Here is a 26,549-nt window from a genome sequence, read left to right as displayed (position 1 = left end):
CATCATCGTTGCTGTTGGCCTGTGGGCTTCCTCCTTAGCTTTCTGAATCCATTCAGAGGACCCTTTTTCTCTCAACATAAAAATCACTCCTTTGCCCAAATTCTCAGTGAAAGCAGGAATTTTTGTCTGTTTTGATTATTGTGTTTCCGGAGCCTATAACACTGTGTAGTAGAAGCCCAGTAAATGCTTGTTGGTTAAATAAGCATGTTCCTCCTCTGTCCTAACAGCAGCATAAAGTCCATCGTCCTTGACATGGCCTAGGAGGCCCTTGACGTTCCGAACCATCCGCCTAGCTCTCTGTCCCCTCCGTGTCTCTGCCCAAACACCTACCTCTGCTCTTTCTTTCCTCTTCCCTCTCCCTGCCCCCCTCCCTCCCACCCACCTGGCTGCACCTTAGTCACCCCCAAGGCTGAGGTCCTGGGAACCCTTGGGGGAGCCTTCTTGACTCCCTCCTGTCGGTCATGTGCCCTGAGCTGTGTTCTCAGAATACCCATGGAAACCCCGCCTCACTTGGTACATTGTGTCGCCTCTGCTGGCCGACCCCGCTAGACTATTTGTATTTTCATCTCCTATGCCTGGTCTCCATCCACCCACTCATTTAGTTTCTCATCTAACAGTGACGAGATCCCTGCCCTGAGCCCCTGCCCTCACGGAGCCTGCATCCTAGTGATACACAACTGGTATTCAGTAAGTGTATCCTGAAGGGCTGTGTTGCTCCCTCTTACATAAAACTCGTGGCCCGGTAGATACTGTTAAATGTGCATTATACTTTATAAATTATTACCATTTAATACTTCTATGAGGTAGGATGATGACTCTCATCATTTCCCAGATTTGAAAAACCAAGGCACGGAGATGTTAAGTACTTTGCCTGCTGACACAGAGCCAGTGATAGGAAGAGCCTAGATTTGAGCCCAGAGCCCACTTGCTGAGCCGTATTGCCTCTTAGATGTATCCTTTTTGCTGTGATGTTAGTGAGAACGTGTGGGATGAGTTGATAAATCAAGCCTTTCACACTGTTCTCTCTCAGGTTTTGCGATGCAGGCCCTGTCCATCCGCTTTGTCTTCACCACCCAGAGCAAACTGCAGCCTCTTTTATCCAGTAGGGAGGCAGGGGTGGTCCTAGGACTGAATTCATCTCAACCCACATTGGTCCCTGGTCCTCCGAGGAGAAGGATGACAACCTTCAAGTGTTTCTTGTGTCCTCAAAGGACAGTGGAGTGCCCTATCTAATCTCGACAGGAAGTATTAGAAAAAGACTCATGAGATAAGTCATAAGGAAGACGCGAGTGAGTGTGAGGCGGCCCCTAAGGGGTCCTCAGCGGACGGCTGAGGACTTCCACGTTGACTGCTTTCAGATTTCACCCTGTTTCTCTGTCTTGTCTTGACTTTCTCTTCAGATTAAGGGCTGGGATGAATTTAAAAGGACTTGTCAGAGATTTGAGGAGGGCCTGAAGATTTTTAGGGCTTCCCAGGTGGTGCTAGGGGTAAAGGGCCTGCCTGCCAATGCATGAGACATAAGAGACGTGGGTTCAGTCCCTGGATTGGGAAAATCCCCTGGAGGAGGAAATGGCAGCTCACTCCTGTATTCTTGCCTAGGAAGTCCCATGGACAGAGCAGCCTGGTGGCCTATTGTCCATAGGGTCGCAAAGAGTCAGACATGACTGAGCACAATCATATACAAAGATTCTTGCCTCACGTCAAAATAGACAGGGAGCAGGCAGCACTGAGCCCCCAGCATACCCAGTGAAGCCATGGGACGTTGGTTGCCAAGATCATTCTAAAGATGGAGTTGGAGGGTAGCCTTGTTCAAGCACCTAGTGGACACCCACACACGTGTTCCTTCATCCTCTCCAGCCTGCCCCCGGGGGTCCAGGACATAAAGAAACCCTTGGAAGCTTCCGAAGACTCATCAAGTGGCTGCCCCTGGTTCATCTGCATGTTTGTCAATCATAGAACACCTCTCCGTACCTCAGTCTTCACCTGGGGCTTTAGCATCCTGGGCAGATAGTTGCTGTTCCTGTAGGTGAACAGATAGGGATTCTCCTGCAGAGAAAGATAATGTATTGTAACCATGATCCAGGAATCCATATCCTTGAATCATCAGGTTTTATCATCCAGCAATGCCTTTGGCCAATTTGAAACATTCATACCATTCTTTAAATGATGAGAAAACCATTCTCTGGCTTTTCTTCTCTGTACTGCCCACTAGTTCCCTGCAGGAGTTCATTAACACTTTGAAATTTCCCATTTGCCACAGTCAGCATCTCTTGCTCTCTACCTGAGGTTCATGCCACAAGGCGCAGTAGGTATATTTGCATGAAAAGAGAACTTAAAGTTTCCTGAGAGCCAAGGCCAAGAGAAAAATAGGATGAATTGCATAGTTCTTACAGCCCAGTAACAAAAAAACTTACCAATTCATCAAGAAAGCCAAAAATTTGACCAGCATTACGTGATAAGAGGAATTCTACTCATTTATGTTGTCATTTTTAAAATTAATTTATTCATCAACATTAATTCTACACCTACTATATACTAGGCACATATTTAAGACACCCTTCTTGGCATTTGGGGCCAGGTAAGCTGAGGCTTTGTTCCTATGCCCTGCATAGGTATGGAAGGGGCCTGAGTTCTATTAAAACAGTTCTTCTGACCCACAGGTATAAACCTTAGTTATGCTCAGGCCCAGAAGGACAGACCCATGACTCTAATGGAACTAATGTCTCATCCAGGTAAGACCCACTTTCACAGCAAAGCCCACTTCTTTGTGACCCCACCATTCTTCCCAACTCAGTAGGAGATTCCCCCTGCCCCCACCTCCGTCCCCTCCAGTCCTTGCCTACCTGGGAGGGACATTTCAGAGGCCTTCTCTCTTTTGCACTGAATGGTTCATCTTTCTGTCCTGCTGGTTGCATCTGGAATAGAAGGTAATATTTAGAACAGCAAAGTCTTACACAGGTGGCAGCATCCTAGGGTACCACTGAGAGAGGCTCATTCACCCTGTGTTTCTCAGAGTATGACCCTGGATGGGCAGCATCAGCTGGGAACACATTAGAAATGTCAATTCCCGGCCCCCAGCCCTGGGGTGGGGCCCAGCTCCCTGTGTTTTATCAAGTCCTCCAGGGATTCTGATGCCGGCTCAAGTTGAATTCCAGTGCAAAAGAGGAACCACCAATGCCCAGCCCCTGCTCCTATTACAGAGAAACTGAACACCAGAGAGAACTGAACACATCTAGTCAAAGCTATGGTTTTTCCAGTAGTCACGTATGGATGTGAGAGTTGAGCCATAAAGAAGGCAGAGCACCAAAGAATCAATGATTTCAAACTGTGATGCTAGAGAAGACTCTTGAGAGTCCCTTCAACAGCAAGGAGATCAAACCATTCAATCCTAAAGGAAATCAACCCTGAATACTCATCGGAAGGACTGATGCTGAAGCTCCAATACTTTGGTCACCAGATGCAAAGAGCTGACTTATCAGAAAAGACCCTGATGCTGGGAAAGAGTGAGGGAAAGAGGAGAAGGGGGTGACAGAGGATGAGATGGTTGGATGGAATCATCAACTCAGTGGACATGAATCTGAGCAAACTCAGGGAGATAGTGAAGGACAGGAAAACCTGGCATGCTGCAGTCCATGAGGTCCCAGAGTCAGACATCACTGAGCGACTGAACAAGAACTTGAGTTCCATTGCAGGAGAGGAACTGCCGATTCCCAGCCCACTGTTATGACAGTGAAACTGAACACCAGAGAGACTGGACTGACACGAGGACCTGGGTGTCCAGATCCAATCGAATCACTCTCATGCAGTTACCGGCTTCCTGACCTTCCAGCAGCCAGTTATTTATTCTGCTTGACTTCCTGTCCCCTGTCCTTGCTGCCCTGCTGCTGCCTGGCTCCCTGATTATGTTTCCCTCTGAGAGGAGAATAGGAATAGGAAGGAAAGGCAAATACATGGTGTAAACCAGCAGGGAATGAATGAAACCCTTGGTCACCTGCCAAGCCCCGTGTTTCTACCTGGAACACAGAGGCGCAGGGGCATGGGGCGCAGCACGGCCCCACGCTAACAACTAGAGAGAGTGTCTGCATTTCAGGAACAGTGATAGTGGTATCAGTGCTGATAGAGGCAGCTACTCAAATGATAACCGAAGCCTATCTAACGACATAGCAGAAAGTGACATAGCAAAAAGTGTGTGGTGTATCCACAGGGAGAGCAACAGAAGATCCACTCGGAGAAACTCATTGGAGAAAAGATGAGAAAATGAAGGCAGTTGGAGAATTCAAAGGGGAGAAATTTTAAGCTCCTTCTGTTATTTTAAAATGTTCATTATACGTTTGTAAGGGACTTCCCAGGTGGCATGAGTGGCAAAGAACTTGCCTGCCAATGAAGGTAGATGTAAAAGACATGGGTTTGATTCCTGGGTCGGCAAGATTCTCTAAAAGAGGGTATGGCAACCCACTCCAGTATTCTTGCCTAGAGAATCCCACGGACAGAGAACCTGGCAGACTACAGTCCAAAGGGTCGCAGAGAGTCAGAAACGACTGAAGCAACTTAGAATGCACACACACACATACATACATTTGTAAACACTTAAGAGAAAAATGCAGTGGCTTTGCGAGATCATAGATTTTCTCTTGCCCGCACTTCTACTATTTGGAAACCTCATGCTTGCTGCCGTCACTGCTGCCCCCAGGGGCTGGGGTCCTAAGGCACCCCATCCTGCTACTCCCTTCCCCTCCCAAGGACCCCAATAAGGGACACAAGAGACAGTAGATTATGGGACGGGCCCCTTATCTGGTTCAGTCATGGGCTCTGCCATCTTGCAAGAGTCTTTTAGACTCCTCAGCAGTATCTTATCCCAGCATCTGTGCCCAGTGAACAGGAAAGAACTTTACCCTTCTTGGGATTGGCTTGTCACCCAAACGGACCGGGTCAGATAAAAGGGTGTAATTAACCTTTTGGCAAAGGAGTGGCAACCTTTCGCTCAGGGGCTGGAGGAAAAACAGGGCTCCTCAGCTCCTTTCAGTTTTATTCTGATGGTGGACACTTCTAAGTAAGCGAGTCCCACCCATAAGGTCAGGACTGCTCTGAAAGGAAGTGTTTAGTGGGCCTGGCTTGTTGGCCTGATGTCGAATTGACCTGATTCCTCCAATCTTTCAAGAATTTAACCAATGATAGAATCTGGAAAGAAACATTGAGAAAACCACATCACGATTATTTTAGTCAAATGGATATCACAGAGCCTAATTTTTTTTAAGGACTCCAAAGGAAGATTCATATAGGTTTTTCCCAATAAACCCATTTGCATGAATAATCTTATCCTAAATGTCTCTTTATCCATCACCTACATCCTTCCTGCTGCCATTAATTCCCTTTACACCTGCTCTGACCCTCCATCCTCAGGATGGAAAATGACTTGCTCCATCAAAAGGACACTCGTGTGTCCCTCCATCCACCACTCCACGCTGCACACACGCACACATACTCTGGGGACCCTGATGTGGGTCTTTGCTCTTGGTCTCCTTTCAGTACTTTCATTGCTTGCATCTCGTGTGCATGGCTTCCCTGCCCCCAAGATGAACTGGAGTGTGGGAGGGGCAGGGGGATGACCTTAGACATGCTCTTGAGATTCCCACTCCACTGGGAGCCATTCCCCAGCCTTCTTGCTCTGCCCTGAGATTCTAACACTAGCATAGGGCTTGGCATAAGGTGGGGGTCCTTGGCCATTGGATCTGGCAACTGACCCCCACAGGTGGGTCTCGTCAACGCTACTGTTGCATAAGAATTATCAGAAATTACCGGGGAGGCAGGAAGGGCCTGGGAATGTATTACATCCCAAACACAAATCCTCCTCTGCTTTGTGTCGGAAGCTCAACTTCCATCTGATTGGTTCATTTGGCGGGGATGGTGCTAGGTGTGTGGGGTTTTCCTTTACCAACTCTCAGAGCTCACAGCCATCCCGAGCTCAGTCAGGGGACCAGACACTATGTGGTTCACCCAGCCAGCCCCACTGCTGTGTCCTGGGGTGAGGCTGAGGAGAGAAGCGATAGAATCCGGGCCCCTGTGGTCACAGCAATTCTGCTGGCGCCTCTCTGCTCCCCAAGCAAGAGGGTGGCCCTCTCTCGGGCCTCTGTGGGTCTGCAAATCTGGGCATGATGGACATAAGTGGCTTTGACAACTCTGTGGTCTCAGAGGAGCCCAACATGGCAGAGACACACAGACGTGGAGGCAGGGAGACTCGTGGTCGCCCCATGTCCTTGGAAGGACATAGGAGGGAACCCAGGGGGAAATGCTCCTGTATTTTCCAAGGCCCTCTGAGGTTGGCCAGAAGAGAAAATGGGGCCCAGAAAGACCACATGACGCACCTCAAGAAACAACCAAAAGCACAGCTGGACCCGAACCTAGGTTTTCTGGCTCGTCACCCGGTGCCCTTCCCTGAAACCCGTTACCGCCCTGATTTCTCATAAATTACCCTGGGCCTGCAGGATCTATCTGTGTGTTCTGGCAGCTGTGCTTGCTCTGGGAGTGAGATAGTGGGATAGCCTGTCATTTCACCCGCGAGGAAGAAGGGTATAGGCCTTCCTGGTGACACAATTCTCTCCTAGCGACTCAGTTCCAGGAAGCATGAGACCTCTTGCTGGGAAATGGCTGCTGTCTGGGGTGGGCAGCTAACTACCCACCTAGGAAAGCCGCCTCCACCTCAAAGCCCCTGGGACACCAGCTAGGTCCCAGTCCCTGGTCTGGAAAGTGAGACCTTCTATTCCTCTCTGGGCTCCTGGGGAGGAGAGAGGTTTGGCTGAGCTTAAAGCATCAGCTCTCCTCCTCCAGAGAGAGGGTGGGGGACGGCAGCCTGTGCAGGACCGGTCAGGCTCCTTTCCTTGGCCCTTCACAGGAGATCAGCAACAAAGTGGATTTCCGGGGGGAATATCTCGCCCAGGGGTCAGGCCCACTAACAAGAGTCCTCATCCAGAGAAATCAAATGCCTCTTCTGAAAGCTGGTGTGACTCCATGGACCTGGGCTGCTTGGGCCAGCCCTGCCTTCCCTGTCTCATCGGCTACCACACACCCAACTGCAGCTGCTCATGGACTCAGCACAGCACTCCAGTCAAGGAGACGGAGAGAAAAAATTTTCTAATTCAAGAAAGAAGAAAACTAAGTTTCTGTCTTGGGAATTCTAAAAATAAGACAGCTTGGATGGGGAAAAAAGTAAATGGCAAAATCAGGTCTCTGTCTGGTGTCCTGGAGAGGCTCAGAGTCTTGACAGAACATCCCATCCACTGACGAATCCCAGACAGCCCTGGGGGAAACTTCAGAGTCTGGGGAAAGCCTGTCCCAGTCAGAGGAGGAAGGGTCACTGTGCTGAGTAATAGCCGTGGGCCGGGAGGGAGGGAGCCACACGCTCACCACGTGTCGGCTCAGGGGTTTTGCAGAAAGGGAGCTGAGACCCTAGGTTCACACAGCCTGTGAGAGTTTTGAACCCAGGTCTTTATCACTCTAGAGTCTACGCTCACCCCAGGCACCATCCTGGGCACTGGAAATCACATGACTGCCCTTAAGTGTGAAGTGAGGGAAACCGGGACCCATTCGCTACGTGAGCCTGATCCCTAGTGCATGACTCCCAGTGAAGCCTCCCAGACAGACTCCAGGAAGTGTCCCTGCCTCCAGGAAGAGCAGAACTGAGGCTTTCCAGGGAGCCCTGCTCACTGTCAGGGCTACAGTCCAGCTTCTGGGAAGAGGAGGGGAAACTCCCAGGGGTCCCAGCTAGGCCATCACTAGGTGTGGGAGGGACCCCTGGTGGCCCAGAATCATCATCATCCTGGAGTCCTCCTGGTTTCTGCAGCCCCTCCAGCAGTAAATGGGCAGGCCAGGTGTGACGGCAGAGTCCTGCCCCTCCTTCCACAGAACAAACCCCAGCTTATCAGTGCAGCCCCAGGACCCCTAGCCACTCACCATGCTGTTCCAGAGAGTCAAGCCGAGAGCGGTGGGATCCTGGAATGGCCGCTCCCCCTGAAAGAGAACCAGATGAAGAGCCCTGTGTGCCCCGAGGGATGGGATAGCCCAGCCACATACTCTCGAAGCTCTCCTGGCAGAGATGGGGGGCCCTGATGTGCCTCGATCCTTCATGCTTCCCCATTAAGAATGGTGGGAACTTAGAGGACTGCTGTCTGGGGTCAGGGCTGGGAGGTGAGGGCGTAGGGGGGCGGGTTACACGCCTGGCTGCTACTCATCATCGTGGGGTTGTACACACTGACCTAAACAGCAGAAGGAGCAGATGGCTCGGAAGCAATTCAGGTGTGGTCTGAGTAGGAGGGGGATAGGAGCTAATATTCCTCCTCCTCCTCTTTCTAAACCATTATTTAAACATCACAGTGACTCTGGGAAACAGAAACCAAGAGCCTGGAGGGAAAACTGCCCCAGATGCTCAGTGCTAAAGCCCCAGAGGCGTCAGAGACCTTGCTGAGCTGAGCCTGCCTGGACCCACCACAGCGCTTGTGGTTGCGGGCCTCCTGGGGTGAGAGGCATTGGTCCGGTGACCTGGGTGAGGAAGCAACTCGAATCACCCTCCCTTGTAAGGATGGGTGTGGAGGAGCCTGCAGAGAGAGGAGTGTGGCATGGTGCCTGGAAATTCCACCCTGAATAGTCACCATGGCTGAGAGATATGGAGGGCTTCCATACACCAGGCGCTGTTCTAAGTTCCTCACACGTATTTACTCATCCACCCTAAAGGAGGGACTACCAACAATGGCCCCCACACCCCAGGTGAGAAACCAAAGCACAAAGAGCTCAGACAACTTGCCCACGGTCACACAGCCAGCCCACTCCAGAGCTGGAAGCTGTCTGTGTGAAGCCCATGATCTTTACCTCCAGGCTGCTCTGCCTCTCGGAACCCACCTCACCGGGTTAGCCAGTCCCACGGGGAAATGGGCCCCAGAGTATCAGAGAAAACTGCAGCATTTCCCCTGAGATTGCACGTCCTGGGCTGGGGCTCCTGTGGAGGAGAGGGCAGGGGTGGGCATGGTGTGGGCCGGGCCTCACTCACTGAGGGTGGTGGCAGGGCTCTCTCGTAGAAGAAAGGCTGGAAGACGACCGCGAAGGACTCCTGCTCGTTGTACTTGCTGGAGGCCAGGAGACGTTCCCACATTTCCTGAAGAAAGGAGCACTGTCAAGGCTCAGCCTGCTCCGTCCTCCCGCCCTCCTGTCCTCCCAGCAAGGAGCTCCCAGCAATTCCCTCACCCCTGCCCCAGTCAGAATGACCCACCCATGCTGGTCTGATTTGTATGCTGTTTGGAAGCTCCTCTCATCTCATATTTTGGGGCCCTATGATTGACTAAATTGGGTTTTCATTCTCCTCTGAAGTGCTAGCATCAGGTAATAGCAGAGTTAGACCTGAAATATATTCTCTGAGAGCTCAAAAAGTATACAGCTGCCTAGCACATAGCTAGGGCCCCCACGCTCTCTTCAAGGGCTGAGCTCTGTGGAGGGATATGCTATGACCCCGTCAGAAACTGTCCCTTCCTGAGTGAGTTAAGTGCCGTACAGCTTCACAGGTATAAATTTCTTCTTAGATAAAAATCATCGCGGTAACATGTATCAGTGGGAGCTGTGCTCTGTGCTGTTTGCTGGTGGAGATGAAGGCTTCTGCCGAGCCATCCACACTGTCATGTAAGATGTGTAAGCTAGATACACGCCTTCAGGGGCTATTGTCCCTGACTATAGTCTGGGGTACAAGCCTAATCTGGGCAAACCAGCTCAGCAGCCACAGTATAAGCGGTGATGATGACCAAACGATCTCGGAGTGACCTACAGAGTTCTTCAGCATCTTTAACCGTAGGTACCACCACCACTCTCACACTTCCATCTACTCTCCTCCCACCAACCAGTACTGTAGTCCCCACTTTACATACAGGAAAATCATGTCACCACCCAGAAGTGACCCAAGAGGAGTTGCTGCCTTCTGTTCCTAACTCTTAGTCCTGACTTCAGAAGGTGGGGTCCCACCTCAGCAAGCTGGCACCCTAATTGTTCCTGGACCTCTGTTCTCATGACCACCCTCCCCTGTGAGCCAACAGCCAGTGTCCCAGAGTGAGCTCACCTGATAAGCCCACTGGGTCACAACACTGGACAGCCGCGAGGTCTCCCCCGAGCACATGCAGGGCTGGGCCGTGGGGCTGCAGGTTAAAACAAGCCATAAGTGAGTGTGGATGCAGTGCTGGGACCATCCAGGCAGCCCCTTGGGGAAAGATGGGGATGTGGGGACTGGGAGCTGCTTAGGGAGCAGGGAAGGGACAAGTTGGGGGTCTCAGAGGGTCCAGGAGAAAGAAGGAAGGAAAGAAGAAAGGCAGGACAGGAGGGACACACTGGGGAGAAAAAGGGTACATTGTAGAGACACTCATCCCTGAATCTCCTGATGCACCGCCTCCCTTCCCCCTCTCCCCCAGAAGCCCACCTCCTCTCCTTCCTTCCCCTACTCTGAGCCCCTCTCCCTTCTTCCTCTTCAAATGCCCCTTTCCTCTCCTTTCCATTGCCACCACCTTCAGCCATCCCTGTCCTGACTTTATCCATGTGAACTTCTTTTCTGGGTTCAGTTCAGTCGCTCAGTCGTGTCTGACTCTTTGTGACTCCATGGACTGCAGCACTGCCCATCACTAAGGATACCACCAAGGATATCTTTTCTGGATACAAGGCCAGAAACCTCAAGATTTGGGTTCAAAAAGTTTAAATTCTCTGAAACGTCTCAGAAATATATGGGGATCAAGTTGTGTGAAAATAAAATCCACTTAGGCTAAACTGTCTCTCCAGTGTCCTGAAGTAACACTTCTTGGTTTCTGGATGTTTTGCTCAAGCTGTTTTTTAAACTCTCAAGTCATTCTGGTGGGGGTAGGGCACCTGGCACCACATCAGTCAGAGTGAGTATTTCATCCTCTAACTCAGGCCCCTCCTGCAGCCTGACTCTGCCCCCACTGGCTGTGTGATCACACACAGGTGCCCTAGCCTCTCTCCAACTCCATCCCTTGGGTCAGTTAATGCACGTGAAGTGTCTCACACAGTGCCTGGCATGTGGCATCAAGCCGCAAATGCTAGTCCCCCTCCACTTCCCTTTTTACCTAAGCAGAGTCTTCTGATGCCATTGTGAACCCCTCAGAGCCTCGGAGAGATCTACCAGGTTCACAAATGCTTTGGGGACCTAGGGGGATACAAAGGAAAAGATGAACAATTGCAAAGTCAGGATCACAGCTCCCTGGCCTTTCTGGAACCTTTGGTTTGAGCGTAGTTTGGGATCCGGTTGAGCATGATGGGGCTCTCTTTGTTAAACAGGTAGGTCCTTTGGGAGATGGTTGATTGGGGTTGGCTCAAAGCTTTTAGCCCTGCCCCTGTGCCATTATCCCCCACGGTGGGCAGGGCGCCTCCCCACCACAGTATGGACAGGGCAGGAAGACCTGGTGGTAAGAGGACTGTAGACTCTCTTCTCCCCCCAGAGCTCCCCTGGGGTTTCCAAGACATGCAGTGCTCTCACTGGTCAGTTAGGGGAACTTTGTGGGTTCTCAAGGCCCCTCCACGCCATCACCACCCTAGACACAGTCAGAGCCAGTCCTCAGGAAATAGCAGGACACCAAGAACCCAGGGAAGAACTAGCCTATATCCTTCCTCCTCTCCAGAGGTCCCTCAGAAATATCCTTTGCAAGAGTAAAGAGTTCTATATCTGACCCGTTTTTCATCAAAAGGGCAAGAAACCTGGTTCCTCCAATGCCTTCCCTTTCTCTGGGGTCTTGGTCTCCCTCCTGGAAGTCCGTTTCCCCATCCCAGAGGAGGCCATTTAAAGGAAACCAGAACCCCACCAACCCGCAGAAGGGCAGTTTCTCTTGGCTGCTGCAGGCACCCGTGATGGGGTTCTGGGTGCCTGGGCCCACAGACCTAGGGGAGCCTCACCTCTTCGTGCAGGTAGTCCAGTATCCTAGTCAGCTGGTCCATGCTGCTCGTCACATGTCTTTGCTGTGGAAGGAGAAATGTGCTACGTGTGGGTGGGGATGAGGGATATGGGCAAAAATGCCCAGGCTCACGCCGGCCTGTCTCTTCCTTTCCCCAGCCACTCCCACCCTCCTCGATGGATCTGATAGTGACAAAGGCCCTGTTTAGATCCCAGTTTCCCACAGACCATTCTCTGACTTCCCCAACCCATCACCCATCAGCAAAAAAGTAAACTTCCTCAAATGAGAAGTTTCATGTCAGGGAAGAGCAAGCCCAAGATCAAGGCAACTATAAGGCTGACATGTGGGACAGACCAGACTTACTCCCAAAGGCTGATGGAATCACTTTGACCTGAAGAAAATCAGGTCCATTTAAGAACTCGGAAGGTACTCCAAACTTCTCCATGGCACTCTTAGCAGACCTCTCTCTGCCACATCCGCCCCAAGAAAAGGAGTCCTGTCATTGACTATTTAAAGACACCTCCTACCCACCCAATTCCTCTCATGTAATGAAAATAAACAAATGAGAGCACCTCAAAACCAAAACAAAACAGCCCTGGTTTACAGTTTTCAGTGTAAAAACAAAAGAAAAGTAAACTTTTCAACAAGAAAAACTCCTCAGCTGCCTGCAAGCCTGATGTCCCCCTGAGGCAACGTGGCTCAGAGGAAGACAAAGCACACTCACAGGCACTGACTCTGGAGACAGCTGTCCATCACTCGGGCTGGGGCTGCGTGGAGGGCAGTCTCCCCACTCCTGTGTCTCTGCTTCCACGTGAGGCTATCCCCTGGAAGCCACTCCTGCCCATGCTGCTGCCACAGCCAGCAGTAAAGCCTCCTGTCTCGTTTTTTCTCTGCCTGAGCATGACATTCAGCACCACACTTTCCCTTCTAAAGAGGCATGGGAAGTCTGTCGAGAAAGGGCCTTGCTGTCCCTCTGGACCATACTCATGGCATCCCTCTTCCCTCCGGGAGTCCCTGCATGGTTCTCCTTGGACTGCAAACCCTGCTTTAGAAAATTCTTGGTCAAGGTGCCTATTCATTGCGGCAGAGTGAGTTGGGGCCCACCCAGGCTTTCCAAGTGCTGAATGGTTTGCCCTTGGGGCACCAACAGTCTCTGTTCTTTAGTGAAAAACATGATACTCTTATAAAATGTCCCTTGCCTATGAGGTCACATATGATAAACTCCTCCATAAGTTGAAATCAGGAAAAAGCTTATTTCTTCAAATGCATGCGTGCCAGGTCACTTCAGGTGTGTCAGACTCCTTGCAACCCTAGGGACTGTAGCCCATTAGGCTCCTCTGTCTATGGGATTCTCCAAGCAAGGATATTGGATTGGATTGCCATGCCCTCCTCCAGGGGATCTTCCTGACCCAGGGATCAAATCCCGTATTTCTTATGTCTCCTGCATTGGCAGGTGGGTTCTTTACCACTAGCACCACTTGGGAAGCCCTATTTCTTCAAATGAACTTCCCTAGAATCAGAAGAATGCTCTACTATCAAACGTGTGCCTGCAACCAGACAACTTTTTCTAACAAATTATTTCCCTGGGATTCGTTCCAAGAAGTAAGATTATTCAGCCAAAAGGCACAAACACTTTTAGATTTTTTGAGTCATACTGCCAGTGTGTGCCCTCCAAAATGTTGACATCCATTTCTAAAGGCATCTGCAAGAATAAACGAGTGTATTTTTGAAACCAAGGGTTGTTATCTATTAGATACATTAAATTATAACTTGCTTAATAAATAATGAACTGCAACCTGCCTTCACTGATCAAACTCGCTTTAATTGTTTTTACAATAACTTGTATGTCCTCCAAGCATGACATAGCATAAACAATGAAATGTTTGCCCAAGTTGTTTTTCAGGAATTTGGAGTCAGCTGTTCACTGGCTCGAGTTCCAACTGAACAAGAGTGGTTGAGACCTCCAATTGGGCATGTGTTGAGAGTTCCATTGGTGACCTTTTGATACCAGAAGACCCTGAATTCCACCTTCAGAACAGTCTGACACAGGGATGCAAACTGCTGTGTAAGAGCTTCTCAGATGGGGGTTCTGGGTTAACTGTGGCCAGAGGCACCACCAGGAAGACTAGGATGTGAGGGGTGGGTCTGTGCTGCAGAAGCAAGACTGGAGGAGTGAAAGGAGGAAACAGCCGACCCAGGCCAAGGAGACTGAGAGCCAGACCTGTGAGCCACTAGGTCCCTCGGGGGCAATGGCAGTGGAGGTAGGATTTATTCTAGGTGCCAAAGCCTTGGTGGTCTTTGTGTAAAACAAAAATCAAGATAGAAGAAAAAATGCAATGAACTGGGAATTTAAGTGAATGCTAGTAAACATTGCTACAGCTAGCTCACTTTACAGAGATTAAGTCACTGGTGTATAGCCATTTAGAAATCAGAGGTGAGGCATGATTACTTTTGTCATATGTTTACAGTCAATTAAAAGTGTGAGGTTCTAAGTGTGAATAAACTTAATCCATAAGTATCAACATGACTAGATCTTGAGGGAATTTCACATACTGACAAAAAAAATCATTAGGTTTGATAACATTGTTAGGAAGGTTGTAGAGAATGGGTGCACTCAGACATTGGTGAGAATATATGATATTTTGATTTATAATACAGAGTATATATTTGGTCTTTGTCCCTTTTTATGGCACAGAGTTTACAAACCATTGGAATTTCCTAAGTGATGAGAGCATAAAAGTGTGTTTTGCTATGCTAATGACGTGACTTTTGGACTACACCTAAGGACAGGGGCTGGTTGCCAGGAGAGTCAACCCTGTGGCTAGAGAGTTGGAACTTAAGTTTCCTCCCCCACCCCACCCCTTACCTGGGGCTGAAAGTTGAATCAATTGCCATTGGTCAATGACTTAGTCAATCATTGTATTATATAATGGAGCTTCCATAAAAGCCCAAAAGGATAGGTTCAGAGAGCATCCCAGTTGGTGACCACTGCATGTGCTGGGAGAATGGCCCACCTGGAGAGGGCATGGAGGGTCCTGGCTCTTTCCCCATACCTTGCATGGGTATCTCTTCCATCTGGCTGATCCTGAGTTATGTCGTTTTATAATAAACCAATAACCTAATAAGTAAAATGTTTCCCTGGGTTCTGTGAGCCACTCAAGAAAACTAACTGAACTCAAGGAGGGGCTTGTTGGAATCTCCAATCTATAGCCAATTGGGCAGAAGCTCAGATGACGCCCTGGACTTGGGACTAGCATCTGAAATGTGGGGTGGGAGGCAGTCTTGGAGGACTGGCCCCTTAGCCTGTGGGATCTGATGCTATCTCCAGGTAGAATTGAGTTGAATTGTAGGACATCCAGCTGGTATCTGGAACTGCTTAGTGGTATGGAAAAGTCCCTTACATGTTGGGATTGGTCCCAGGATATTAGACTATAAATGGATTTAGCTCCTTTGGAGGGCAATTAGGTAGTCCTTCAAGATTTAAAGTGTATGTATCTGATGACCAGCAATTCTCTGTTTAAGAATCTACTCAAGGCACTTCTCTTCAAACTGCCTTGATCATGACCCATGGTGTGAGGTATATTTCACATCACAACCCAGTACATACAGATCGATATACAAATGAAACAAAAATAATCACAAGCCAACACTGACCTTTCTATGTGCAATGAACTCTAGTATTTTATAGTTGATTCTATTATATTTTTAATAATTTTTGGTTGTAATCTTGTAACCTGATTTTTGACCTGTTAATATACTTCAATCTACAATTTGAAATATAATTACACTATAATTGAATACAATGAAATATAATCACTGTATTTAGAAAAACACTATGTTCAAGTAAATGAACAAGATTGTTTACAATAATGAAAAACTAGAAACACCTACATGGTCACCAATATAGAAATAGCAAAATAAAATCTGGTAAATATACACTATGGGATATTATTTAGCAATTAAAGGAATAAATTTGATCTGTAAGTATCAACATGACTATATCTCAAAAATATTTAATGAAAAAATTGTTCAATAGTACATACAATTTAACAGTATATATGCTAAACTTCTCTCATAGATACACATAAAGGAATACTAGGAATTACAAATGTGCAAAATATTTAGGAGAAAAAAGTGAGAGGATCAGAGGTGTTGGCTAAAGAATATTTTAGCTTTAATTGTAATGTTTCATTTTTAAAAGGAGAAAGCATCTGTGTACTGCTTGTGTAGTTATAAATTAACAAAAGTAAATAATACATAAATGGACACATGCACACAGGAATGTGTCATATACATATTTAAAAATCAATGTAATGTATTGAAAGAATAAATACATGAAAGAATGCAAGAGTTCACACAGCAATGTTTGAACCCAAGATAAAATGTATGGAAGAAATCATGAATGAGAATGAGTGTGAATGAATACATTCAAATATTTAAAAAGTCAAATGCTAGCATGAAAAACTCATCATAAATACCATAATATGTGCCTGCATGCAAGAAGCAAGAATGAAGTTATGCATGCATGAACAGATAACTGATGGATGGATAAATGGATGCATGAGTGGATATACAAAGGAATACAGCAATGCCTAAACGCTTGTTTGAGCATTCAGTGTGTGAATGTGTAAATTCATGAGTACATGCTGGTTTGTGTAATGTCTAAAGTGAAGGGGGTGGTGCCAAAAATTAACAGATAATGTAAATTTCACTTGCCATGGGAGAAAACAGCAGAGTAGTAGAACAAGCTTCAAGATCTACATGTCCAACATCACTAAAGGAAGTGGAGTTTTGATGGTAGGCCGGGAGTCATGGGGCATTTGGAGGAAGGCAAGAGTATGTTTGGGAGAGGGGCACAGAAAATAAGAGGACAGCACCTTAAGAAACTTCACCCTTGATTGTGCTATTGCCTGGTGGAGGCCCTGGAAGGTGGCTGAAAGGACAGTGGGCAAGTAATTAAACTGTCATAAGAGGTGGGGCCATCTTGGAGGCAAGCAGGCTCCTGAAGAATCATCTGTGTGCCATTTATGTTACCATAGCCTAAGCCACCCTCTCACCTTCAACTGATCCTAACCTAAACACTCTTCAATAAAGACATAAGTCACAGTCAGTAACCTACATAAAATATTTTAAAAGTCACATATTTCATATCCCATTCCTGGGAATGCCACAGAGCCTTGATTATAGTCAACCTATATGAACAACTCGACAACTTTCCTTTAAAACTGGAGTTCATAGTATACTAGTTAAGAGGCAATGCCAAAAGTATAGATCCCGATTTAACTCTTGATATCAGCATTTAAATGAAATTGGAGCTACAAGAGGCAAAATGATCTTTTATCAGAAAGTGAATTTCCTCAGTTGTAGAATGATCATTGGCTCAGTTTATCTATATCATGGTTTCCTTTTCCTGATAGGATGGTAAGTTAAAAATTCCCCCATATCTCAGTGGTAAGGAATCCTCTGGCAATGCAGGAGATGTGGTTTTGATCCCTGGATTGGAAAGATTCCCTGGAGGAGGGCATGGCAACCGCTCCATATTCTTGCCTAGAGAATCCCCATGGACAGAGGAACCTGGCGGCCAGGTCTATGAGGTCGCAAAGAGTTGGACACAACTGAGTGACTAAGCATGCATATGTGCATGTCCCTCAATATAGTTCCTTGACCCTTAGATATCTGTCTGTCTGTCTACCTGCCTGCCCTAACTTGGAAGTATGTGTCATCAGGCCCAGCCTGCCAGGTGCAGATCAGTCAGGTTTAGTTCACTTACTCGGCACCCACCCCAGCATCTGCAATCCCTCTGCCTCCAGCCTGCGGTTTACCTGTTGGGTGGAGGAACACAGGTGACACTGACTAGCATTACTGAAGAACACATTGATGAGCTTCCAATCATTTTGAAAGTCAAGTTGCTGTAAAAAAAAAGAAATAAAGGACAGTAGCATGAAAAAGAGATGGCAGGGAAACCTGGTGCCTAAAGACCTTCTTCCTTTGCAGTTATTTAGTTCATCTGCCGACCTTGGCAGGACCATACTAGGGATATGAGAAGAGGCCCTGTGTTCTACTGGCCTCCAGAGGATACCAGGGGCGGAGGTGTTCTCGGAGGGCCCCGGCCACACCGGTTGCCAAGCTCAGGGCATGATGGCTTAAGGGCCTCAGCTGCCTGATGTCTGTGGTCTGATGGCCTCCCAGCAGACAGAATAGCCCCCAGCAGAGTCGGATGGATTCTTACCTGGTTCTCTTTCATGTTCCTCACCAGTTCTTTTGCCTGAATCCACAAGTCTCTGCAGAGGGAAGGGAGCCAAGAGAAAAGTCAGTTAAATACAACTTTGTCAGGGGCTGAAAGCTTGCCGCTTCCCCAGCCTATGCACAAGGCTCTGAGCAGGAGGCTGCACTGCACCCCTCCTGAGTCCTAGAAGGCAGACACTGACCTGATTTTTTTTATTAGGCCTATCGACAGACTAAAGCCAGCACGGGAGACACATTTTGGCTTTGACTTAACACAGATCTCTCTTTTAAAACCTCTTTGACTCTTCCAGCACCACTACCCTCCCCCCCCTACCACAACCATCAAATCCTCCCAACTGGATGCCCAGGACAACAGGGTGCCCAAGCCCTGCAGAGAGCCAGAAAAAGAGCTTACTCAGTAGCATCACGGCGTACCACTCCCATCCCAAGGGCACATGTAGGCTTCAGAACAGATGGGCTGAAGTGTCTGATGACCTCTGAAAGGACTAAAGAGAGAGCTGGTTTGAGGCTGTGGTCCTGGCAGCCAGTGGTCACCTGTAAAGACTGACCCACTCTGGGGTGACGGGCCAGGGTCACTGCCCCTGTCCAAAGCATGACCTGCCTTGGGCTGTGAGGTCCACCTTGCAGCAGGCCCTTAGAAGTGAACGGAGTTGAGAAAAAGGGGCATCCATCAGGTGATAGGCCAGCCAAGTGCCAAGCCCTGAGGTGTGTGTGTAAAGGGGAGCCAAGGCTGGGGGAGGCTACGCCAGCTGCCTGAGGTGGCTGGGATCTGAGCCTGAGCACTCAGATCCCACAGTTCTTCACTGTCCTGGGCTGCGTACTCGTTAGGGAAGGTGTGCTGGGATGGGGGACCCGGCAGGCTGCCTCCCTGCCCTCCCTCCTCCTGAGAGTGACAGCAGAACAGGAAGGCTCCAGGGAGCACACGGGAGACGCGTCCCGGAGCTGACAGCCGGAGGACCGCTAAAAATAGTGCTGTCAGGAGCAGTTAGGCTGTGCCTGCTCCCGAGAGCGGAGACAGCAGACGGGCAGAGTGCCAAGGCAGCGAAGTGGCGCCCCCTCCCCGGCCCCTCTTTCTACTGTCCCCATCCACAAGTGCCTGGGGCTTTCTGGAGCAGAATCCGAAAGACAGCTTGAGAGGGGCTGCTTTTGAAGGGAGCTGACACTGTGCAGGTAGCAGGGAGAGAAGGGGCAGGAGAGCGGGAGTCGCCCACTGGGCTTTCTCCACTTGGGCAGCCCCCTCAGTCACTTGGGGCCACAACATCTTCATCCTCAACCCAAACTCAGGAGCCTCCTTTATGGCGCCCTGACCAGCCCGTGGACAGAGCCCATCGCCCAGGCGTGGTGGGAACCCAGAGCTGAAGGTGACAGGGACAGTGTGGGCATGCGGGTGTGTCTGTGTCTGTGTGAGAGTGTGTGTGAGTGGGTGGGTGATGGGGCACTTTCTCTTCCTCACATCAGGAGGGTCTGCGAGGAAGAATGACAGAACAGCCTGGTTGACATCTTTGAAAGTGAAAGGCTCTCCAAGTTAGTGAGGGAGTGAAAGTCGCTCAGTCATGTCTGACTCTCTGCGACCCCATAGACTATACAGGCCATGGAATTCTCCAGGCCAGAATCCTGGAGTGGGTAGCCATTCCCTTCTCCAGGGGATCTTCCCAACCCAGGGATCGAACCCAGGTCTCCTGCATTGCAGGTGGATTATTTACCAGCTGAACCACCAAGGAAGATCAAATTAAGGGCATTTGTAAAGCACTGCTTCTTCGTGATCAAACATGACCTTGGATCTTTTCACATAAATCGGCCCATTATTTTGTTCGAGGGCTGCTGTGTACCTGCTCTGTCCTCGTTAGCTCTCTCTGGAGTCAGAATAAAGGATGCAGGCTGTGGGGCTGGGCCACCTGGGTTCCTAGAGACTCTGCCACATATTGACCGTGTAACTTTACCTTCCCGAGACTCAGTTTTCCCATCTGTACAATGGCACAATGTCTGTGATGGGTGAGAGGACACAGCTAGACTGGAAGGGCTCTAAGATTCTGGGGTTGAAGGACCGATGGGCTGAGCTCGGGCCTGGATGCCCCTGTAGCACTTTCTCCAGGAAGACCAGTTGCTCCTCTGCGGGCTTGACTACCCAATATCGCCCCCTTCCCAGGCCCATCCCTCTTAGGTAGACTGGCTTCACTGTCAGCTCGAGGTGAGTCCTGTCCCTAAGGGCACGCAGGTGCACCCTGCCCTCACCACCCTGCCTTCTGCTGCTCCTCTGGTCAGTGGGGCTCCTGGCCACACTGTACTTAATGGGGGGCTAGTAGGACTTGTTACCAGATGGGTCAGGGACCCCCAAAATGGAGACAGACTGAGAAATCAGGTAAAGCCATAGCTGTACTTATGGTTTCAGGGTCTAAACTACATCCCATCTTCCTGCTGCTACTGCTGCTGCTAAGTTGCTTCACTCATGTCCGACTCTGTGCGACCCCATAGATGACAGCCCACCAGGCTCCCCCGTCCCTGGGATTCTCCAGGCAAGAACACTGGAGTGGGTTGCCATTTCCTTCTACAATGCATGAAAGTGAAAAGTGAAAGTGAAGTCGCCCAGTCGTGTCCAACTCTTCGCGACCCCATGGACTGCAGCCTACCAGGCTCCTCCTTCCTTGGGATTTTCCCATCTTCCCGCTGCTGCTGCTAAGTTGCTTCAGTCGTGTCCAACTCTGTGCGACCCCATAGACTCTGTGGGACCCCACCAGGCTCCCCCGTCCCTGGGATTCTTCAGGCAAGAACACTGGAGTGGGTTGCCATTTCCTTCTCCCATCTTCCTAGACTCCCCCAAATATACCACTTCATTTCTTTTTTCCTACCAGTTAAAGGTAAACAGGGCTAAACCTAGCCTGAGCTGAGACAGTCACCAAGTCACAGGGGCCTGCTTCTTCTGAACCCTTGACCCTTTGCAAGAGGAGCCCCCCACCACTTTGGCCACCAGTGTCCCCTCACCTGTCAATCAGATCCTGGAGGGCTGGACACCTGGCCTCTGCCTCCCCGGATGGATGGCAAGGGCAAATGGCAGGACCAGTGTCTTATTTATCCCTCACTTTGCAGAGAGCCTCATAATTCCCAGGTCCTTGGTGACATTCACGGGCTGAACTGACAGGGCACCAGTTACCTCACTTGTTATTATGCTCTGCTCAAGTGTCAGCTCAGGAGGGCATTTGTATTGCCACCCAAGTCTTTTCACTCTAATTATGGAGTGAAAAGTGGTATTCTTGCTCTTGGCTTGTGAACACCAGCCATAGGTGACACTATCTACCAGGCTAACTCAGCTGGTGTCAAGGCACTCAGGGGTTTCAGGATGACTTAATCAAGTTGCAAGGAAACTCTGATATTAAGTGGGAGGAAAAAAAAACATGCTACATATAACATATTCCTAAGCACGTTCATATATAAAAGGTCAAAATGTTAATACTGATTATCTGACTCCTTGCGACTCCATGGACTGTAGAGGCCAGTCTCTTCTGTCCATGGAATTCTCCAGGCAAGAGTAATGGAGTAGTTTGCTATTTCCTCCTCCAGGGGATCTTCCTGATCCAGGGATCAAATCCAGATCTCCTGCATTGCAGGCAGATTCTTTACCATCTGAGCCACCAGGGAAGCCCAGTGATTATCTCTAGCTGGAGGGATTACAGTTAGTTTTCATTCTTTTCATTTCACTTTGCTGAAGTCAATTGATACATCTGTTTTGTAAGTAACGGAGTTACTACAAAATGAAATGAACTGATAATTGGAGCTGGGTCTTCTGGGTGTGACGGTGGGGGCAGTGAATGGTCGACAGTTTCCCAGACAAAGTGCTGTTTGGGGTCCTGGGGGAGAAGAAGCCTCGGGATTTTTGGCCCAGGCACCTCTGACCGCCCTCCTACATCCCTTAACCTTAACCCCATGTCTCTTGGAGTCTTCTCACTCAGGGACCCTCGGACACATCTCACATGCCTTCCTTTCAAGGGACGTGACTCTTCACACCCTGGCTCCCTCTGTCCTCTCAGAATGCCTCCCCCTTTCCTCAAGATCTGCCACAATGTGGCCAGTAGGGCGCATCCTCTTCTTTCACCAAAGGGCTGCTGTGTTGGGGGCGGGGGGGACAGGGACAATCTGGATTCCGGCCATGAAAACACCGTACTCACCAGTCACCACTCCCATGCACGCTTGCGGCTCCTGCTTTTCTGTCCTGCAAACATACAAACGTCAGCCTGAGTTTGTCACCTACCAATGTTTGCCCTCAACTGCTGTGGTCTCTTTCACAACAGGCATCAGCTCAGCATTGCTCTGATTCTGGACTTATCTTTCCTGGAGACAGAGGCACACCTCAGAGGGCAATGGAGTTGCCAAAATTGGGTGAGCAGCTCTGGATCCTCCTCCCTGCCCCTCTAGTCCGGTCCCAAGTTGGAAGGGGACACAGACCGCTACGTAGAATGAGCCTGACCCTGGTCCAACTCTGCTTGCATCCCCTGGAGCAGAGCACAGAGGCTGGAGGAAGAGAGCAAGAACCCGTCATTCAGCCCTTCCTGCTATTCCTCCCTTATTCACCCCAGGGAGCCAGGGGGATTCCCGCACAGAGCGCTGGATAAAGAGGCAGGTGTTTGTGTCCTGGTCTTCACTCTTCTGCCTGCCCCTAAGGGAGCCTGGAGCAAGCATCTCCTCCCTGGCCCTCAGGTCTCCCCACCAATGAAGCAGGGAGACAAGAGTTGATCAACCTGGAGGCTCAGCTCAGCTCTCTTGCTCTGGGGTTCCCGAACAATTACCATTCTTGTTCCTCCAGGTCGTTCGTCCCTGAGTCTGGAGGCTGGAAAAGATACGGGGTGTGAGCAGCCCAGCCAGGGAAGGTGGCAGCGCCTGTCCTGGGGAGACTCCACCTGCCTGCCATACACCCCCTCCCACCAACAAAACGGAATCCCTGGACCCAGAAAATGGCCAGACCTGCCTGCATTCATTTTTCAGGGAGGGAAGAAAGGATGTTAGATTTTCTCTAAGGTTTGCTGGTCCAAACTCAGGGAATAAAAGGTGTAAAAGTTTTTTCAGATTAGAAAACTGGGTGGCAGAGCTTAGATTTAAATGTGTCTCTGTAGAATGTTAACATCCTTCACAGAAACACAATAGGTTGTTTCATTGTGACTTTCCATACTCTAAAATAATTAGATAATCTAATACACAATCTAAAATGTGTGTGGTCTGTCTCCCTTGCCTAGAATGTAAATTTCAGGAGGGCAGCAATTTGCCTCTGTTTTGTTCTTGATTATATTCCTCAGACCTAGAACAGCATCTGATGCATCATAAGTACTCAATAAATACTCACTCAATACTATTTTTTTTCTTTTGTTTTTGTCATATATTGACATGAATTAGCCATGGATTTACATGTATTCCCCATCCCGATCCCCCCTCCCACCTCCCTCTCTACCCGATCCCTCTGGGTCTTCCCAGTGCACCAGGCCCGAGCACTTGTCTCATGCATCCAACCTGGGCTGGTGATCTGTTTCACTATAGATAATATACATGTTTCGATGCTGTTCTCTCGAAGCATCCCACCCTCGCCTTCTCCCACAGAGTCCAAAAGTCTGTTCTGTACATCTGTGTCTCTTTTTCTGTTTTGCATATAGGGTTATCATTACCATCTTTCTAAATTCCATATATATGTGTTAGTATACTGTAATGGTCTATCTTTCTGGCTTACTTCACTCTGTATAATGGGCTCCAGTTTCATCCATCTCATTAGAACTGGTTCAAATGAATTCTTTTTAATGGCTGAGTAATATTCCATGGTGTATATGTACCACAGCTTCCTTATCCATTCGTCTGCTGATGGGCATCTAGGTTGCTTCCATGTCCTGGCTATTATAAACAGTGCTGCAATGAACACTGAGGTGCACGTGTCTCTTTCAGATCTGGTTTCCTCAGTGTGTATGCCCAGAAGTGGGATTGCTGGGTCATATGGCAGTTCTATTTCCAGTTTTTTAAGAAATCTCCACACTGTTTTCCATAGTGGCTGTACTAGTTTGCATTCCCACCAATAGTATAAGAGGGTTTCCTTTTCTCCACACCCTCTCCAGCATTTATTGCTTGTAGACTTTTGGATAGCAGCCATCCTGACTGGCATGTCAATACTATTTTTTGAGTGAACAATGTAAATGTTTGATTGTCCTTTTGGTAAAAGCTGAACCACACAGGACTAAGCTGGAGAGTTTCCCTGGTCGTAGGGCTGAGGTGAGACCATGAGAATCTTGTCTTTTGTGAGGTTCCAGGGATGTTTGGGGGCTTCCCAGATGGTGCTAGTGGTAAAGAATCCGCCTGCCAATACAGGAGACATAAGAGACGCAGGTTCGATCCTTGGGTTGGGAAGATCCCCTGGAGGAGGAAATGGAAATCCATTCTAGTATTCTTGCCTGGAATATCCCATGGACAGAGGATCCTGGTTGGCACAGTCCATGAGGTCACACAGAGTCGGACACAACTGAGCGACTAAGCACAGAGATGCTTGGAATTGTGCCCAGAACACTGAAAATGCGCAGCACATATTAGCTGTTGTCAATAGCAGTATTTTCACAGGTTCTGACACAAACTGTCTCTCTCAAAACTCCTAGAAGACAGTGTCTCCAGGTGTGGTGATGACAGGTGATGCTGTACCCTCACTATCTTACATCCAGCCTGCTGTTGCTTCCCTTTAAAGGGCCTGCCTGTCCTTAAGGACCCAGCTTCAAAGACAGCCAGTTAGTCTGTAAAAATGGGCCACACCTCTGGCTCCCTCTGGGGAAGGCGGACTGACTCTCCTCTGACTGGGATGGAGTCCTTTCTTCTTTTCAACAAGAGGGAGCTTGAAAAAGTTTTCTGAGGGAAGGTAACACATTAAACAGATAACCACATGCAAATACAAGTCAGGTGAAGTCCTGAGGGAGGCCTGCCTCTGGAGCTGAGGCAAAGGGTCAGCCTGTGCCTGGCCAAAGTGGACCTGACTGACAGTAGAGGTTTTCCTCAGAAAAGCTGGATGGGGTTGCTGAGGGGAAGGAAGGGAGAGGATGAGAGGAACAAGGTAGAGAGAGTATGGGAGAGCTGAGGGAGAGGTCACAGAGGGGAAGGCTGGAACAAACCCAGCAAACTCCTCTGCTGCCCATTTTCCCCCACGCTCTTCACTGGCTGCATGTTCTGTGGCCTGGCCCTAGAGACACATAACTGAGACACAAGCCCTGGCTTCAAGGAATTTGATAGAGTGGATTATAACCTCCTTGGCATGGCAAATGGCTGTGACTCTTAGTTAAGAGGGATAAAAGGTCACAGATAACATATTGCAGTGTAACCCTATTTAGGTCATACACATTTTCTCTCTCACACACACACATGCTATATATTGAAGTGTGTATGTGTATGTATGTGGCTGTTGAGGCAAGAGAATAGGAGATATGAATGAAATCTTCCATTTTTTAATACAATCTACATGTGTTTTCATTTTTTCCTTATAATGAATGTCTGTCACAAATGTTAGTTTGAAAACAATTTTGACGACTCTGATCTTTAACATTCTGTGAGAAAAAGGAAGTCCAGAGCAATTAAACAAACAAGTGCTAGTATTGGTCACAAGTAAGTGCTAGGCCTTGGAAGCTCCAGGAACTTGGTTTCCACCTTCCTTCTTTTTCATTTCACTATCTTCCATTATCTTTCCCTATCCTGAAGTCTTTCATAAACCAGGCTGAGTTCATGAGAACTGACTCTCAGGGCAGACAGAGGCAGGCAGCCTCCTAAGAACTGTGCTCTTGGGGCTTATCCTGAAGGTTGAGGTGCCGTCAGCTTGAGGATAATGATCGGGGGCTGGGAGACCATCATGGACTGAAAGCATCTCCCAGCACCCTGGGCTCCCAGGAGGAGAGAGGGTGAGCTGAGTGACAGCAGGAGCTGTGAGGTTGAATAATTCATGAGTCAAAGAACTCTCTCAGAGCCAAGACCAAAGAGTGGAAACCACTGATTGGTTTAACTTTAGAAACCTGGCTTGGAGTGGAGAGTTCCCTACAGGGAATTTCCCTGCCTCAGGAAGGAGGATTTGTGAGTCCTCCAGCCAGTGCCACACACTCCTGGCTCTGCGATGTCACCATCAGCATGCAGGGACACACAGGCTTGGCAGCGGTAATGTGCTCCTCGTGACAGAAAATCTCTCTTCTCATTATTGCCACCTCTCCTTTACATCCCTCCCCCGGGACACCTCCACCTTCACCCTCATCCATGTGCACGCTCGTACACACACACACAGTCACACATGCAGGTTTAACCCCACCATCACAAATAGCAAAGAACAAGGGTGGGAGCCCTAGCTGCAGATTTCTCTGGGCCCTGATCAGTTTTTCTAACGTGAAGTCTTCA

At 49.0% G+C, this 26,549-nt stretch overlaps 1 protein-coding gene across 1 annotated transcript in view; it reads right to left on the bottom strand.

Annotated features, from left to right (window-relative positions):
• PLB1 (phospholipase B1) overlaps window positions 1–26,549 on the bottom strand; it is a 119,382-nt gene that overhangs the window by 70,255 nt on the left and 22,578 nt on the right. The window contains exons 3-14 of the mRNA XM_065928785.1: window positions 22,949–22,989; window positions 22,331–22,374; window positions 18,565–18,655; window positions 18,154–18,205; window positions 17,747–17,833; window positions 11,926–11,988; window positions 11,103–11,182; window positions 10,091–10,166; window positions 9,038–9,142; window positions 7,948–8,004; window positions 2,844–2,915; window positions 1,972–2,046 (exon numbers count right to left, since the gene is read on the bottom strand). Of these exons, the coding sequence (XP_065784857.1) occupies window positions 1,972–2,046; window positions 2,844–2,915; window positions 7,948–8,004; window positions 9,038–9,142; window positions 10,091–10,166; window positions 11,103–11,182; window positions 11,926–11,988; window positions 17,747–17,833; window positions 18,154–18,205; window positions 18,565–18,655; window positions 22,331–22,374; window positions 22,949–22,989 (843 nt within the window). The remainder of the gene's footprint in view (window positions 1–1,971; window positions 2,047–2,843; window positions 2,916–7,947; window positions 8,005–9,037; window positions 9,143–10,090; window positions 10,167–11,102; window positions 11,183–11,925; window positions 11,989–17,746; window positions 17,834–18,153; window positions 18,206–18,564; window positions 18,656–22,330; window positions 22,375–22,948; window positions 22,990–26,549) is intronic.

This window comes from Muntiacus reevesi, chromosome 3, assembly GCF_963930625.1.
Source record: "Muntiacus reevesi chromosome 3, mMunRee1.1, whole genome shotgun sequence".
Taxonomy (NCBI): domain Eukaryota; kingdom Metazoa; phylum Chordata; class Mammalia; order Artiodactyla; family Cervidae; genus Muntiacus; species Muntiacus reevesi.
The sequence above is the reverse complement of the archived record's forward strand: the minus strand, read 5'-3'. Positions and strand labels throughout refer to the sequence as shown.